The sequence below is a fragment of the Impatiens glandulifera genome, chromosome 6 (assembly GCF_907164915.1).
Source record: "Impatiens glandulifera chromosome 6, dImpGla2.1, whole genome shotgun sequence".
Taxonomy (NCBI): Eukaryota; Viridiplantae; Streptophyta; class Magnoliopsida; order Ericales; family Balsaminaceae; genus Impatiens; species Impatiens glandulifera.
The window spans coordinates 44,774,456-44,794,288 of NC_061867.1; the positions used below are offsets into that span (position 1 = coordinate 44,774,456).

General features: G+C 26.4%; 1 protein-coding gene across 1 annotated transcript; it reads left to right on the forward strand.

Annotated features, from left to right (window-relative positions):
• Positions 1-13,864: 13,864 nt before the first annotated feature.
• Positions 13,865-17,131, forward strand: LOC124942788 (glycosyltransferase BC10-like). The gene is made up of 2 exons (XM_047483344.1): positions 13,865-14,553; positions 16,481-17,131. The coding sequence occupies exons 1-2, from the start codon at positions 13,882-13,884 to the stop codon at positions 17,117-17,119; spliced, it is 1,311 nt and encodes a 436-aa protein (XP_047339300.1). The 5' UTR covers positions 13,865-13,881; the 3' UTR covers positions 17,120-17,131.
• The last annotated feature ends 2,702 nt before the right edge of the window (positions 17,132-19,833 follow it).

Genomic DNA, 19,833 nt, shown 5'->3' on the forward strand with positions numbered 1-19,833 from the left:
AAGAAATTGATAATAAAAGGAGACATCGACGGTTTAAAATATATAGATGAGATGTTGATTGAACGAAGTATAACGTGTGTGTGAGGTCACGAGATTAGATGTCGAAATTAGGATTGATGAGTGATTTCCCGAAGGGATAAAGAAGCATATGAAAAAATGTGAGCCACAATATGAGAGGCTGATTGGGGAGATTGATGTTTGGTTTGATGAGGGATAAGAGGTGTGTGAAAGTGTGTGTAAGGTAATGAGATGAGATGAGATGTTAGTTGAGATTTAGTGGTTCGTTTTCCGGAAGTGGGGATTATTTAATAGGCTGGTAACAAATGAGATATTAGTGGTTGAAAATATATGAATGAGATGTTGATTGATCGAAATATAAACGTGTGTGTGGTCACAAGATTAAAGATCAAAAATAGGATTGGTAAGTGATTTGTTAAGAGGATAAAAAAACATATGAAAAAGTGTGATTCACAAGATGAAATGTCGATTGAGATTTGGTGGTTGGTTTCCTGGAAGTGGGAAATAATTTAAGAGGTTGGTAAAAAATGAGATATTTGTGGTTAAAAATATATGAATGAGATGTTGTTTGACCGAAATGTAAAAGTGTGTGAGGTCACGAGATTAGAGGTCGATTGTGATTGGTGAGTTATTTGTCGAGGGGACAAAGAGACATATGAAAAAGTGTGAGACATAAGATTAAAGGTCGATTGAGGGATTATTGTTGGTTTGACGAGGATAAGAGGTGTGTGAAAGTGTAAGGTTACGAGATGAGATGTTGATTGAGATTTGGTGGTTGGTTTACCTAAGTGGGGGTAAAAAAATAGGTCGCGGTAATATAAAAGAGGATGATAATAAAGGAGATAGTAGTGGTTAAAATATATGAATGAGATGTTGATTAATCGAATTGTAGAAGTGTGTGAGGTCACAAAATTAAAGGTTAATTGATGGTAAAAGAGGTCACGGTAAAGGTAAAAATCATGAGTTGAGAGGTGAGATTTGTGTGGATAAAAGACCGATAATAAAATAGATGTATGTGATTTAAAATAATATAAATGAAATTTTGATTGAACGAAATGTGAAAATATATGAACTCACTAGAGGTCGATTGAGATTATTGGTTGGTTTATCGAGTGTGATAAGAGGCATGTGAAAAATGTGAGGTCATGATATGAGAAATCAATTGAAAATGGTGGTTGATTTGACGAGAGATAATAGATGTGTGAAAGTGTGTTAGATCACGATATGAGATTTGGATTGTATGATTGGTGATTGGTTTGTCGAAGTAATGGTAAAAAAGGTTGTAATAATGGATAAGAGGTCGGTAATATTGTAAAGCACATCTAATATTACTTTAGATATAAAATTTATGACATAACTTTAAATAAAATATTTGGATCGATATATAGTAACTAAATAAATTGTATTACATTGATTATTAATAGGAAAAAATTTATATTTCTTATAAGTGTTTTTCAACCCATAAAATTATTTTTTCTAATTTTAAATATTTAATGAATTTTAAAATATATATTAAAAATAAATTTTAAATTAAATTTTATAAACTAAAATTAATTTTAAATTATTTAAATTTGAATAATATTAATTTTATTTAAATTATTTATAAATAAATAATATTTTATTTATATTCTTACCTCTAATCGAAATCAAACCTTAATTGAGATTTTTTTACTAAAAGTATATATCTATCATATTCTTTTTAACCATTCAATTATTTAATTTACTAATTTAAGTATTCTTATTTTATTTTTATAAATTTCAATTTTAAATATAAAAAATATTATATGATTTAACTAATTAAAAACACATCCTCCCCTCATTTTTAAACCCAATTAAAACTCTCAAATAACCAAATATTAAACCAACCTTAAAAAGTTTGATGTTGGGTTGTTTAATTTATTAAATATTTTATTTTTATTTAAAAATTTATCAATTAGTTTTATATTTTTTATAAAATTTAAATTTAAATTAAAGAAAAATATCATAATAATTCAACACATTAAAAACTCAAATATTATTTTTCTAATTTTTGGTATAAAACAAACCATTTTTTTTATACTGAATCATAAATAACTCAATATCAAATAAACTTCAAAATTCGTTTTAATATTGAATTTTCTAATAAAAAATCATATATCTGTTTTTTCAGTGACTAAATTTATAAATAAAAATAAATTTTATAATAATTCAATCAGTTAAAACTTCAAATAACTTATTTTGTTATTAAATATATTTTTTTAAATTAAAAATTCTGAATAACTAAACATCAAACAAGCTTTTAACTATTTAAACTATATGTATTATTAAAAATTTGTTCATTTAAAACTTTTATATTTTTACCCCAAATTTATCATTTTTTAAATAATTTTGAGCCATTAAATAATTTTAAAATTTTAATATAAAGGTTCATTACACTAGATTAAAAATAAAATTAATTTTGGTCCAGTAGAATTTCAAATTAGTTAAATAAATATGAAACAATTTTAAATAAAACCAAATTAATGAAAATAAATAAATAAACATTGATAAAATAAAATTATCAGAAACGATTTATTTTGCAAGATTGATAAAAAAAACTATAAATAATCAAGGTCCAAGCTGGAAATCTAGCCCAAGGGTCAAGTCCGTGAGCCGACATGAAAGCCGAGTTGCAAACCGGTTCGTATGCGGCAGCGACGACTCGAAGAGGAAGCCGCACCAAGGTACAACCAATAAAGAAAAGAATATAAAAATGAAAAAATACCTCCAAACAATGTTGTTTTGGGTCAATTTCTATGTTATTTAAGCTCAAACAGTGTCGTTTAAGGAATTTATTTTACAAATAAAACAGTTTTCTTCTTCATTTAGTGAGCAGTTCATCCGTTTGGATTTGGATGATTTTTTTTTTTGCGCCAAAACAATTATCTTTTAAATAAAACTTTTGAAGAAGTTATTCCATGATTGACTTTGAACATAATCTTGATCGACCTCAACAATCCGAACTCTCAAATTTGCCCATAAAAATATTCAAACCTAAAGGTAGAAAATCAAAAATTTTGCGATTAAAAACTTTTGAAGTTTAGGCTTCATTTAGATATATTCTTAGCCTCATTTAGGAGGGGAGAAGAAGAATTAAGGAGATTTCTAGAATAAGATTTCTCCATTGGACAGTTCCAAACTTTCGAAAAATTTTCTTATTCATTCGAGCTTGATTGAGAAGGTTCGGTTGTTTTTAAGTCGTGGTTTGGAGTTGAGTGAGCTAATATGAAGAATCTTGTCACGAAATAAAATTCGACCCGTGTGACACTAGGCTAGATCGATTTAGATTCTAACTTAATAAGTATTTTTAAACAATAAAAGAAAAACTTAGAGAGAGAATAGTGCTTGAGAATAAGAAATTTATTGAATGAATACTTAGTGTTTACAAAGAAATATATTTGACTTATTTATAGGACTAATTACAAAATCTATATTAATGATATTTCTCAACTAACATATTAATTATATAATTTATATAATCACAACTACTCAATTAATGATATTCTCCCAACTACCTCATTAACGTACTTATTACCGAACTACAATATTAATTACTCTAGTGCATGTCTTCTTCAATGCTTCTAGAATACTCCTTGTAGTGGACTTTACTTACACAATTGAGCCTCCCTTAGGCTAGAGAGATTAGCGCTATAAGACCAAAACTTCAATAAACTTTGACATCCTCTTAAATGTACCGTGACACTAATGGGACCTAACACTTAGGTCTTCTAAGGTACCTTTACACGGAATAGCTTTTTGCTATTAGGTGTGTTCTATTATCTTTTCACTTTATTCCGATTGTATTAACTAAGAGCTTACAAAATTGTTGGAATATCTATATAAATTTTGAAAAGACGTTAAAGTTTGTTAATATATATATAATTAAAAAAATCAAAATATTATATTATTTAAATCAATACACTAATAAGATATTAAAAATAAAATATTTCTAATAAAGTAAACTAAAAAAAATATTTGTACAAACTCAACTAAGTAGTATTGTGATTTCTTTAATTGACTAGAAAAAGACTTAGAGTGCGTTTGGTTCAAATAAAAGAATGAAAATAAGAATGGGATTGATAAAGGTAGAGAATATGAATGTATATAATTGATTGAAGTGTTGTATGGTTGGAATTAGTTATTATTACTATTACCATTGATAGAGATAGTGCTTGGTTAAAAAACAAAGAACACAATTCCACAATTATGCCTGACATCAATAGAAGTACCAGCGCTGGTTCGAAGACAACATGGACTGCAGCTTCCTCCGCCATCTCCTTCGCCTCCAGGAGCCGCGCCGTATCAGGCGGCGACTCCCGCTGGGATTCAATCAGGAAGATCAGATCTGACTCTCCCTTTGACCAACTCTCATTCTCAGACCTCCGATTTCTACAACGCCTCAGTTCTGGCGACATCGGCGTCGTTTACCACGACGCCGAAGTAAAATCCTCCACAACTTCCAATGCGCCTCTGTTTGCGGTCAAGGTAATGGACAAGAAGGAAGTAGCGAGTCGTAATAAAGAAGGAAGAGAGAAATACTTGAAATGCTTGAACATCCGTTTCTTCCCACGCTCGCATTGGAATCACCGAAATAGTTGTATTTATTGACGGAATTATGCCCCGGCGGCGATTTCCATGTTCTTCAGCAACGTCAGCCTTACCGTCGGTTTCACAAATTTTTAGTCAGGTGCTAGGTTTAGGGTTTGTGTTATGCTCGCGTCAATGACAAAAATACAAGGAGTGCTGAGGTTGGAGAAGTTGGAGAAAATAATTGATGAAAAGAAGAAGGCTAGGAGAGAAGAAGGCCGGAAGATGAAATAAAAAGAATGAAAGAATAAAAATTGGATAACCCCCAAATGAGAGAGGATGGACCGAATCATTAAAATAAGGGAATGATTTTACTATTCATTAATTATATACTATTACCAAACATTACATATTATTCATTTTCTCATTTCCTAAAAACAAGCATACCTTAGATAAACAATATTAACCAATAGATGTGGCCAACAAAGTTAAGTATTGTCTACTATAAAATCAGTGTAGATACTGAAATATACTAATCAAATCAAAAATCAAAATTCTTAACTGAACAAGATCCTAATTCCTAAATTTTTTATCACTCATTTCCTAAATTTAGGAAAGTTTCTAATAATGACCGTTTGGATGCATGAAAACAAATATGTTTCATGGTTGTTAAGACATACTTAGAATAAAATTTTGATAATGCATGAGTATATGATGGAAAAAATATTTAGTTTAATTATTGAGAACTAGCAAAATTTTCGTGCGATACATACGGATAAGAATAAAAACAAAATAAATTAAAAAAATTATAATAATATATACTTAATGTTTAAAATTCTTAATAAATCACGAATAATATATTAATATAAAAAATATAACGCTTTCATTCCACATTTTATTCACTTCGGTAAAACAACTTATTTTCTCACATATTTTTTTCGAATGAATCTCTCGTCTCGTGATATTACACTTTCATTTTGTCAATCAAACATTTGATTCATATTTTTTAATAATTATCATCGTGACCTCACACTTTGGTCAATCAAATATTTGATTCATATTTGTTTAATCACTTTCAAATGATATCGGTCTATTATCCATCGGCAAACCACATCTTAATCACACTTGGTAAAAGTGAAAGAATATAGAGAATCTTGTTTAATCTTCTTCTCCATCTTTACGTCAGGGAAATATCCAATATATATACATTATAAAAGATTAATAAGGAAACTAATAATATAATAACGATATTATTTTATATTCCTAATATAAAGATTATTTCCATAATCTATGATATTATTTTATATGTCTAATATAAAGATTATTTCCATAATCTATCAAAAAGGTTGTACTTGTTTTTGTTAGGTTGCAAGTTCGAAACATACAAATAACATTTTTATTTTTAACCGTTTTAAGTTTATGAGTGGGTCAACCCACAATCCGACTCAAGTATCCATTTACTCTCACATATATATCAAAATTAACCAAAGATCTCGACCCGGTAATCCGGACACTTTAAAAATTAAGCATCATTATATATATATAAATTTGTAGAAAGCTTTTCTCACGGTAATTTGCACGAAATTTGCGACAAACATTATTTTAAGATTTTGTAAAACGACTGTAAAGTATTTTTCGGCTACCGATTTTTTTTAGTGATGAAGAATATTGCTCCTATGATGAATATATGTGAAGAATTTATCATTTTGTCAGAAAATATGTCCGTACATCCTTCAGACAAACGTGCATTTCTTTTGTAGAAATTTGTAACATATTTAGATTATTATTTGATGAACTATTTATAAATTAGATAATGTTTGAGAATTCAAACATTTTTAGTAGAATCTTATATATTTTGTATTAATTATTTTACATATCTATCTCTATTATCTTAAATAAGTGTTATTTTTATTTGATTTTTAAATTAGTGTTACCAGATTTTTTTTATCACTAATTATTAAATATAGTATATGTTTTTACACTTTTTAATTATTATTTTAAAACCATGACTATAAAATCTGGTAATATTACTATCATCTTAAGAAAATATTTTATTAAACATTAACTATTTAATAATTAAAAATTAACATTACATCACCTAGTAATATTAAGAACATATATAAAATAAAAAAAATAAGATATCGATCATGTAAAAAGTTTTAAAATAATATATATTAATTAAAATCTTTAAAATATATTTATTAAAAAGTATAAAATAATTGAATTACAAATATTTTATTTTATAAATTAAATAGATTAACCAATTATTTAAAAATAATAAATTAGATTATTGATATTGAAAGGTTAATATTTTTATAATTATTAAATTTCTATGTGACGTAGTGATTCTAAAGGATTGGGCTTCACGTTTCACGACAATCTGCTTTTTAATATTTGTAGTCTTAAAAAATCATGATTTCGTGATTCTCATTCAGGAATAAAATTGGTATTTATGTTCTCTATTTAACTTAATTATAGTTTTCTTTATATATATAAAAAAATTGGTCTTTAATCCTTTCGGTAGGGTTGATATTAACATACAAATGTTGAGGAGATATATATTAAGTGTTTTATGTTTGTGGGACGGATTAAAAAATTAGGGTTAGGGTTAGGGTTAGGGTTAGGGTTAGAGTTAGAGGATAAACTTCAATTTAATGTAATAAATTATATATATGTATAAGTACATCAAAAAGAAAACGTTATATTATCATGTTTAAATAAGTTAAACTCTATAATATTTTAAAACATAAAACTCATTTATAATAGAATTTATATTTATATTCTTAGTTAAACCTTTTTCTAAAGTATAATATAAAGTGTCAAGTAGTCGAAAAGAAAATAATATTCTATTTTATTGCGTAATTCAATCTTCACATTCTTCGTTACTCAAAATAATTGAATGGTTACCTTTCAAATTATGTTTATATTGAAATTTAATATAAATTTAACTACGTTAAATATTTTAACGAACAATTAGAATCCTTAAAACAAAAAAAAATAAAAAATAAAAAGAAGTGAACATCGAAGAGTTAAAGTGCAATAAAAAAAGAAGAAAAAAGAAAAAGTGATACTATCATACCAAGATAAATTCATAAGATTCTCTAAATATACATTTAATTATAAACATAATATAAATAATTAAATTTACTTATGCCAATTAAAAATATGAAAATTGAGAAAGAGAATTAAATATAAAAAGAAAAGAATGAGATTCTATTTTTTTGGAATTAGAAAAATTAGTATTAGTGGAATAAAATTTAGGATAAATGCTGGTTTTCAAACCACCATAAAACTGAAGGAAATAAATTATAAAACTATAAAACAATTAAAGTATATATAATATATTTAGACTAAAAAATAAAGTGGAAATGAAAAGGAAGTTGATGGGAAACAAATTTAATATATATATATATATTTTTTTGTTTTGGGTTTAAGCCCACCTAAACTCTACACTAGATAATTCGTCTATGTATGTTCCTAAGAATCCAACTAGTCATTAATAAATACTCTTTAATTTCTACTTCTTTCTTCAGGAATTCTTTGATATATATATATATATATATATATATATATATATATATATATATATATATATATATATATTTTTTAATTAATTCATATAAATTTAATATGGTCCTCAACAACTATGACATTTCATATTAGTTTAAGACAATTTTAATGTGAATATGTATTTTAATTAATTCATATCAATTTAATATGGTCTTAAACAATTATGACATTTCATATTAGTTTAAGACAATTTTAATGTGAAAAGATATCTGTATTTAAATTATATTAATGGTTTTTTCGCTTATAAAAATACTTAATTTTGTACTTATAATTAATTTAATTTATACTATTATTCATAGCAATAGTTATAAAATTAAACAATACTTAAATTTAAATAAATTATAATTTAATTCTTTATGAGTTATACAATTAATCAATATTAAATCAATGATTATCATATACATAATTATTTGAAATAGTTAAGTATTTTATTTTATTTTCTTAATATATTTATTTATAATTAATTATCATAAGTAAAAAACGAATCATTAGCGACGAAATTTATCAGTAGTATTGTTTTACTGTCGCTATTGGTAAACAAATAATAATAGTTACATTAACCATGTATCAATAGCCACATTTATTAGATCCTGTGGCCAAATTTTGTAATTTTTTTACTTTTATTAAAACATCCCTATCACATTTTATGTATAATTATTCAATTATTAAATTTATTAATCAAAATACTTTTATTTTATTTTTATTTTTTTTAATTTTATTAAAATATCCTATTGCATAAATGAATAATCCTTTTATCGAGTAATTAATTATTTATTATTCAATCAATTGGAAAAATATACTTTAGAGAAGTGAATCAGAAACAACAAATCAATTTAGTCATTCATAATATCACCCACTTATATTATTAAATTTGGTGAAATCTAAATGACATATCCAAACCTATAATGATCTTTAGCTCATACTATATATATATTGTATGAACATTCAAAAACAGTTGGAGGGGACAACTAATTGATTTCAGTTTAACAGTTTATTCAATAATCAACCATAAATGAATAAATGTATTTTACTAAACAATAAATCCAAAATATGGTTAGGTTCACCAATTTTAGGGAAATAGGAAAATTTAACTTTCCACATACTTCTACTTCTGGATATGATAAATAAGAATTTAGTTGTGATTTGTACTAATTATTTAAGTTGTCATTAGTTTAAAATAGTTTTTGAATAAGACAAAGAAGAACACCTTGTGGACATTTTGTCAAATACCTTGTGGACATTTTGTCAAACACCTTGTAGACATTTTGTCAAACACCTTGTAGACATTTTGTCAAATACTTTGTGAACATATAATTGAAAAATATGAATAATCAGCCAGGGTAGAAACTGAAAAATATGAATAATCAAACTAGTATAAAGCAAACAAAATAACAAAATAAATAGGATGGACTTTATTTTTGTATGACCAAGAAGATAGAAGAATAACAAACCTAATTATCATACCTTCGAAGTGATCTCTTCGTAAGAATGTAAAAGTATTTGCTGAAAAAGAAACTATTCTAACAGAACTATCTCAACAGAACAGAATGTTGCCGGCTCCTACTGCATCTTCGGACCTTCAAAGTTTAATCAACAAACTGAACGAGAATCAAGAGATCGCACAAGTAAAAATCGACGATCGTTCAACGATAGATAGAGAATCAAGGAGATCGCACTCTTTTTTTTAACGCTTTGGAATTTCTGTCTGTCTGTCCTTCCTTCAATAACTCTAGATCGATTCGATAAAGAACAACAACTGATTTGTATCCTCTAAAACGGCAGAAGTTTTTATTTTTAAGGAAGTTTTTATTCTTAAGGAAGATCAAATAACGGTAAGGAAGTCAGCAACCACTAGCCTTTTTACCTACTATGGCTTGAACCGGGTTCCGAAAAAGAACTGACCGGTCTTTTACTTTTATTATTGATAACAAAGAGGGAAAGCATCATCCCTATCAGACTGTCGCTAAACAAAACAATGATTTTTCACATTGAAGCATGAAAGAGAGTGCCACTTGAGCAATCATAGCTACCCCTCAATGCTGACTACGAACAGTTGACAGAAAATGATTTTGCCCTACTTGAATCAATAACCTATTTTAGAAATAAGAACTCATTCTATCACTATTTTGAATAATATTTTAAAATTAGCCATATATCCATTGAAATTCCTCCCTTGCTTCATACTCGTTGTAACCACTAGTTATAGAATTGGATGTAAGGTAGTCTTTGCTCTTTACCTACCATACACACATTGAGAGAGACGACTACTAGACAATACGAGCACTCCTACACAAGGGAACTGCCCCCAAGTAAAGACTGGTTGAAACAGAACTCAAACTACCTGCAAGTAGAATTAAACTGACTCCGACATTGGGAAGGAAATATCCGGTATGGGGAATAGAAAGATGGGCTGGAGAAAGCAGGCTTTGAGGCAAGAAACTAGATCAGGGACTGACTCTAACTGATCGCGCCTATGAAAGACTAAAAAATGACTACTCTATTTGGGCATACTCTTTATCTGTCTTATACGAAAGAAAGGCGAAGTCAGGAAATCAGTAGAGTAGCGGAGCTATTTTAGGGATAGATAAATATATCCCCTAAACTTATATATAAACATAAAATAAATCTGTAAGATTTACACAATGCAAATTTCATCTTATGTTTAATTAAGAATTATTCAAATTAAAATAATAAAAAAAACAATTTCTTACTTCTCTAAAGTATATTTTTCCAATTGATTGAATAATAAATAATTAATTACTCGATGAAGGGATTATCCATTTATGCAATATGATATTTTAATAAAATTAAAAAAAATAAAAATAAAATAAAAGTATTTTGATTAATAAATTTAATAATTGAATAATTATATATAAAATGTGATAGGAATGTTTTAATAAAAGTAAAAAAAATTATAAAATTTGGCCACAGGATATAATAAATGTAGCTATTGATATATGGTTAATGTAACTATTATTATTTGTTTACCAATAGCGACAATAAAACAATACTGCTGATAAATTTCGTCGCTATTGATTATTTTTTACTAGTGAAAAATGAGAAAAAGTATAAATTTTGTAAATTTACTTTCACATTATATAAATTTAAAAAGATTTGTTTAATTATATTACATTAGTAAGATCTTAATTTTATCTTTACGAACCCATCATTCCTTTTTAAAATAATATTTTTTATAATAAAACATATTTTCAATTTTAAATCACTACTATTATTATGTTTCTAATCAATCAAATCTCTATAAGTGTCTTATATTAGTATATTTAGATATTATTTTTCATTTTACTCTAAAAAAATAATTTTATTTACTATTAAAATTATAGATACTTCTAAAATCAATCTTAAGATAATGAAATATATTTTGTTTCACATCTGTAAATCCTTTCAAAATAAATCATTTTAATTTTATTTTTTAAATAATTATTCTTTATGAAAAAAAACTTTAGATAGTTGAACTGTTCTTCAAATGTACTAAGAACTTGTTTGGATAGAGGGTTTTAAATAAATTGGGTGATTTAAAAAGTAATAATGAATAATAATTTATTGAAGATGAATTATTTTTTTTGGAAAAAATACTTAAAGAATATTAATATATATAATAAAAAATTATAAAAAATTATAATTTAAAATGTAAGATATTTTAATAATTTAGTATAAGATTGATATAATTAATGAGAGAAAGTGAATGATATTTAATTATGTTTAATTATTTAAAAAACTTCAATTGAACCATCCCTAAGCTTAATGTACATGTACAAATTATTTGATATGGTGCTAAATTTGTTAAATTTTAATATATATATATATATATATATATATATATATATATATATATATATATGAGTTTAATTAAATACTTCAAAACATAAAAAAGAGAAATGAATTTTATTAGGTAAATGAATTTTCTTCCAAATTAAGAAACTACAAAATCAAACAAAGTCTGATTTCATAATATTCACTTTTGTCTATCTGTAGTGAGAATCAATTCTTTGAGCAATTTGAATAATATTCTCTGACGTGCTTAAATTGCATAAGCAGTTTATTTTCAAACCAAACAGTACTCATAAAATTATCATGTTTTTAGGAAGAAAAAATATATATGTTTTTATGTCTTTTTGTATTCTTGGTTCATATTACTTGAGAAGAATTTATAATTTAATAATTAATTAATTAATTAGGAGTGGTTTGATTCAGTTTATTTAGTAGGGTGATAAGGAAATGAATTTGGGAGAGGGAATAAAGATGAGGATAAAGAGAAAAAAATTGTTATTTTTTTGACGAATCATATTAAGTAACGTCATTTTCTCTCCCAAATTCTCTTCCCAACCATCTCGTTTATTTAGTCCAAATTAGACATCTTATTTTAGTATTTAAATATTACTTTCTTCTTATATAATTATATTAGTGTTTAAATATATATTTCTTTTTTTAAAATTAAAATTATATTTTTGAAAGAAACTATATATTATGATAACATACTTTATAAATTACTAAGATAAAAAAGTTTATAGGAAGAAAATCACCTAATTATACAAATAATCCCATAAGCCAACTAGACATTATTAATATTATGTGTAATATGTTTAATCTTTCAACTTTCTTTTAATCTTCAATTTGTTTGCCAAAATCATTTAAATAAGATTAGTTTATCTTATTCATCCAAATTATTGTAGAGTTTTCTCTCGCATAATATTTTTGATTAAAACTCCAAATACAAATCAGATTTACGAGCTCTACGATGTCGCAAGGCACTCCTGCTGTGGAGTTAATTATTTAGCCCCGCCGCTTTCACAATGAAAACATCGACCGATCAAAATGTACGATTTCATTATCTACGTTATTTCAATAATCAAATAGGGGTATGTAGCAAGAAAAAAAAACTAATTAACATACATGAACCCTCCTTTTTCTATTATTATCTCTATATTAAGTAATTCATCAAGCTAGCTAATAACCATAAATCCATTACATCTATAAGCTAAGTATCAAAAGCTTGTTTGACATGAGTTTACTTAAATTTAATTCAAACAATCCTATTTTCATATTATTTAACAAGTTTTACATAAATTATCCATTCATTAATTAAACTACATTTTTCTAAGACAAATAAAATCATTTCATTAATCTATACTTTAACAAAAAAATAAATACAAAATTTATGTCAAAATTCAATAAAAAAAAAGTTTAATACAAAGTAGAACTTGAGTTGTAATAAGTTATTAATATAAATAAATTGTCAACAAATAATAAAAGTTAAAAAAATTCTTTCAACAACGTGCACTTAACTTTTTAAATAAATTTGTCAAAAGTCAATACTAATCCCTTCTTTTAACTTTTATAACATTTTCATCCAATACAAAATTTCTCAATTTAAAATAAAAATAAAAATTATTTTATTCAAATAACCACTTTTTACATAAAACTAAATATTTTCTTTAAATAATAAAAATAACCCAAACATCAAACAACTTCATTTGAAAAGATGTGTTTAATTAAAATTCAAAATTATTATCTATATCTAAATAAATATATCAAAAAATTATATTTACAATATTGTCAAAACCTAACATTTTAACTAAAGATCAAAACTTTTAAAAAATATTTCCAACACCCCCAAAATTATTATTATTTTCTCTCTCTAACCAACCATTCCTTTACATATAAACCTAAGAACAGTCAAATATTATAACTATTTTTAATCTTTCCCTCTCTCTCTAGTCTCTCTCCACAATGAAAGGCGAAAAACAACGCCAGCTAATGGCAAATCCTCCTCCTAGGTTAATCAACCTTAAACTATACCTACAAACCATAATTCTATATTTCTTCTTATTTGGATCTGGTATATCAATCGGTATTTCATTAACTTTCTACATCAAACAATTCCCATTTCTTTTTTTTCTTCCCAAACAATTCATCTTTAACCAAAACCTTCTCTCTCCTCCTCCTCACCAACCGCCGCCGCCACCACCGCCGCCGACCACCACCACCATCGTCCTTTGCAACAATGAAGAAACCAAAAAAGTTAAATACCCAAATCAATCTCTTCTCGCAAAGTCTCTATTATCACCTCCTACATTACAAATCCACCAAGAAAAGGATATTCATACAAGAAAAGGGTTAAGGGATTATTTAGAAATGGAAAATACAATGCATGATATGGAAGACAATGAGTTGTTATGGAGGGCTTCTATGGTTCCGAAAATTCGGAAGTTTCCTTTCCAGAATGTTCCAAAGGTTGCGTTTATGTTTCTAACCAAAGGTTCTATGCCGTTGGCGCCTCTTTGGGAAAGATTTTTTCGAGGAAATCAAGGGTTGTATTCCATTTATGTTCATTCTTTGCCTTCTTTCAATGGAAATGTATCCGAGGTTTCTGTTTTTCAAGGAAGGAGAATACCAAGCAAGGTTAGTTTTTTTTTTTGTTTTTTTATTTTTTACTTTCTAATCTATTTTCTAGATTTTATATAATATTTAGACAATCTTATAGCAAACCCACAAAATAATTTGAGTATAAATGTTGAATTTTTCTGTCCAAACGTTTTTTTTAATTATTATGAATCATAATAGTTGAATGAATTGTCCTTACAATTAGATTAATTAGTTAGAGTAATAATGACATTCATTAATATATAATTTATCCTTTCAAAAATAATAATTAATGGCATTTATAATTCCACATTTATTAAGGATTATTGGAATTCAAAATTTATTTAGTAATTTATTGTTTTATTTTATTAAATTTTTATTTTATTAAAAGCTAAAATTCTTGACTTTTTTATTTTAATTTATTCACTATTTAACAACTTAAATTATTATAATATATTAAGATCATAGATAGATTGATTTTTATTTTATTTTTTTAATTATTTAATTTCTTAAAATTTAATCACTATTTAACAACTTAAATTATGAACACCATCTTGTTGTTTACATAGTTTCATTTGTTTTGATTAATGATTTCTAATTTATTGTTTTTGAAGTGATTTTTTGAATTTTCCTACACTATGCATATGAAAGGTCAAATTTTTGTGGGTATTTGTTGTCTTACTATATCTTGATCAAATTTGATTTGACATTTGTTTATGTTTAATGTAAGTTTTATTTTTTTCTTTAGGAAAGCACATCATAATCACATTTTAAAACAAAAATTCTCATTAGTTTAACAAATTTAATGCCAATATACTTTATGCTATGCCCATAATTATATCATTAGAGATAGAATAAACAAGAAGTCCAAAACTCTCAAACACAATATAGCAATGAGCCTCATAAAAATCATGACATCATACCATAAACATTTAGCACCTAACATAGTGCATCTCAATATCATACCTTTTACAAACTATATATTCGAATATATATGTATATTAAGAATCATTCATTAATCTCAATAATATTTTTTATTTAGTTGAAATGCAAATAACTAGTTTGCAAGAAAAAATGTGATATTCATTCTATAATATTCTTAATATTTAAAAATATTATGAAAAGTAGAATAATAATATTTTGTATTTAGTTAATAATTTATGAAAAAAAGTGATTGATATATATAAGTACTAGTGATTAACTTATAAATTGTTCTATTGTTAGTTTAAATTTCATCCTTATCTAAATGTTCATTTTCTTACAAAGACATTGAAAAATATTGATAAGTCGTTCTAATTATTTTTTTGAAAAGATAATTGATCGAATTTATCTAGATGTACATATTTTCTTTTTGTTTATCGTACTAACCCTTTTTTCTTTATAGAGAAAAGATTATGATTGAAAAAATAATTATTGTGCAAATTATTTTAGTTTAAAACCTTTTTCAATTTTTTAAAATATCATGACATTCTTAAAAAGAATATTCATTGATGAAAATGGGAAGGAAGGAATAATCAATTGTTTCATTTTCTTGCAATAGTCATTCCCAATTTTATTCCTCCTCTTTTCAATCTGCCTTTCTCAATCTCCTCCTCTTTTACTTCATTACTTTTTTTTCACCAACTTCTAAAGAAAAGTATTTGTAATATTATTATATATATCTTTAAAATGAGTATCTATTCTAAGAAGAAAATTAACACGGATCTTTTATATATATATATTTATGTTTTGAAAAGTGAATCTTTTATTTAATTGTGGAAAAATGTTATATTTTCATGCGAAAAACAAACCATTTATGTTATAATTTGTCACAAGTACCTTAAACAAACTTAGTTTGTAGATTATTGAGAATTCAAAATGAATTTGAAAAGTTATTTAAGTAATATGATAAGCAAAATATATTGGTAGACTATCAAATAATAAAAATTATTATGCGATAATCAAATATTATAAATAAAAATTGCAGGAGGCGGAGTGGGGGAAGGCTAATATGATTGAGGCGGAGCGTCGCCTCCTAGCCAATGCATTGCTCGACTTTAGGAACGAGCGTTTTGTCCTCTTATCGGAATCATGCATACCTCTCCATAATTTCACATCCATTTACAACTACCTCATTAATACCAACCAAACCTTTGTGGAATCCTATGACCAACCTGGGCCAGTTGGACGTGGTAGGTACAACAAGAAGATGAGTTCGACGATCAAACTTGATCAATGGAAAAAAGGATCCCAATGGTTTAGCTTAAACCGAAACTTAGCCATCGAGGTGGTTTCTGATCAGAAGTATTTCCCGATCTTCCAAAAGTATTGTCACCCTCCATGTTACTCGGATGAGCATTACTTGCCAACTTTCGTGGGTATAAAGTTCTCAAAGAAGAACTACAATCGAACATTGACTTGGGTAGATTGGGCTAGAGGTGGACCTCATCCGACTAGGTTTTATAGGACGGAGGTTACGCCAGATTTGTTGGTAGGGATGAGGAATGGTGGGGTTTGTGAGTACAATGGGAAAACCACTAGAATGTGTTATTTGTTTGGTAGGAAGTTCTTGCCTAATACCTTGGAAAGACTACTTAAGTTTGCTCCCAAGGCAATGCAATTCTAGTGTTAATGATTTTTCAATGGTTTTTAATACTTTTTTTTGACCATTTTTACATGCTATATAAATAGTTTATATATTTCCTATCCATTCTTGTTCAATTAATCATGTGATGTAAAATTGGAATGATTATTTTTTTTTTTAAAAAAAATCTCTCATTTTGAAATTTACATTATTTTTTGTTTAGAAGGTGTTTGTTTGATATATTGACTTTATATGCATGGGAAAATGAGTGCATCTTGGATTGGAAATTAGTGACACTTATCATTTAATCAGGGATGTTATTATTTAACTATTGAATTGTATTTTGGTGAAGTTGATATCACATTGTGTGGATTTGTATATATGGACTAAAATCTGAAAAATAAACAAACATAGATAAGGTGACTTGCCATAACATGTGAATATTTTGATATCGATTTATATTTGTTTTGGACATAAAGTTAATCGGTTGAACCTTTCAAATCGAACATAATTGTTCAAAATTGAACCAACCGAATTGAATGGATGTCAGTTTTTTATATTGTTTTCGGTTGGTCAGATTTGGTTGATCAAACAACTAAAATAATAGATAGACTAGTTACTATTAAAATTTAAATTACAAATATGCACAAACACACACATATATATATCTTTCTGTAATTAAATAATTTTAGTTTTTTTAATATACATTTAATAAAATAAAAATCGTTTAATTACAACGACAAAACAAAAATAATATGAAAAAAATGTTAAAACAAGCGAGAAAAATTAAAAAATATATATATACAATTAATTAATTGACTCGAAAAGTTTAAAAAAAAAAGCAATAATGTCTCCACATGAATTCACATATTTTTCGGATCTAATTTCCGACATCGTCATGATAATGATATTGTTAATAATCCTTAACATACTACTTTAATTGTTAAATGTTATCCGATTTCTTTCAATCAGATTGTCCACCAGAAAATTATAAGTACAAATATTCATTTTATAAGTCTCGTTTTTTAGCTGCCCCGATCCAAGCCTCCTAATAGCCACCAACGGTCTTCAACATTATGCATTAGATACCTGTCAAATTCCACTAGAGACTCCATATACTTGTAACATCGTGACAATATAAAATCTGATGGGAAACCGTCTTCACCTCTTTATAACACATATGTCAATGATTCACAATATTATTTCCATTTCGCATATATTTATCATCAGTGAGAATTTTGTCATGAATAACACTTCACCTCTTTGTAACACATATGACAATGATTCATCAGCTAAAACTTTGTAATGAATAGCACTCCAACTAAACACTGAGATCTTTGTAGATATCTTACTCCCATAATTTTTCGTAATAAAGATCAATCGGGTTGAAAATGTGTAACAATGTCTCACATAGAAGTTATTTAGATCACGACACCACATAGAATCTCAAGAAGACGAGTTTAATCTTTATTTTTAACAATGAACAAGTTCTCATCTATATTCAATCTTCTTCTATATCTAATACGGTAAGCAAAACCACTATACCGAATATGAAATATATCTTTTACCGATGCATCTTTACAAATTGAAATAGAAGCAAACTTGAGAAAATAATCACAAAAAATTTAACACCACACCAAGTGTTGTCCCATAAATTAATCAAATGTCCTTCACCCACAATGGAAATCAAATACTTTTCATAAACCTTCCACATGGCATAGATACCATCCCAAATATTACATCACACGGGTTTATAAGATTTTTTTTGGTGAACCAACCAAATATATTATGATTATACTTATATTTAATCAATTTAGTCAAAGTACTCTTTGGATTCGGATGCAAATTTACTATACACCATTTGAATTATAACACAACTTCATAGTTTATATTTTCTTTAGCTTGGAGTTGGCACTCCTAAAGTAGTTCCTTAAGTGAGAGCTTGTGAGCATCGCAGTGCAATATGCTTGCTTAACTTTCTTCATTATCGTTGCATCACAAATTCGCACAAGTTCGCACGATTTTTTATTGAAAACCACAATATCGTGAATTCACAAAGCCCACGCTCTTTTCTTAATTCAACCTTATCATAACTCACTAAATGAGGAATCAGGCAATCCCCATTATAATTTATACACAATTCTTCGTATTTACAGCCACACACTTTGGGAGGATAAACAAATACATGATATAAGTTGACAATGAAGCAATAACGCTTTTCATAAAGAATAAACGACTACACCCTTATAAATCATCTTATTATTTTCCAAATGAAAATTTTTCTTTTCATCTTATTGATGATCGGATCTCAAGAAACTTTAGAATTAGTCTTAGCACCTAGGAACCTCTTCATAGATAAATTCTTAAATATTTAATAGTATAATGTCTTTTTTTTCTTAGAATAAATTATAATTTTATACTAAATATATTTATATGCATTTTTTATTGTTAATACTGATATTTTTAAATAAATTTTAGATATACTATATTATTTAATGATAATTTTTAACAAACGAATAAAACCGATCTTCTAACCTACCAAACCGATAGTTGAGATTTTTGTGCGCATCAAAATCGTGTCTCCAATCTTGTTGGTATATCTTTGAATCATGAGTCAGTCATCTTCTAAAGTCACATCATCTCCATTTTTTTTAGAAGATATATAAAACATAAACGAATTGAGGTCGAAGAGAGAAAGAAGAATATAATGAGAAAAAATCAATTAAAAGGCAAACTTTAGTTTTTAGAGTTCTCAT

Excerpts from the sequence above, each read along its gene's own strand:
- LOC124942788 (XM_047483344.1), top strand. The coding sequence starts at position 13,882 with ATGAAAGGCGAAAAACAACGCCAGCTAATGGCAAATCCTCCTCCTAGG. Across the intron at positions 14,554-16,480 it reads GAAGGAGAATACCAAGCAAG|GAGGCGGAGTGGGGGAAGGC; the intron begins GTTAGTTTTTTT and ends TAAAAATTGCAG.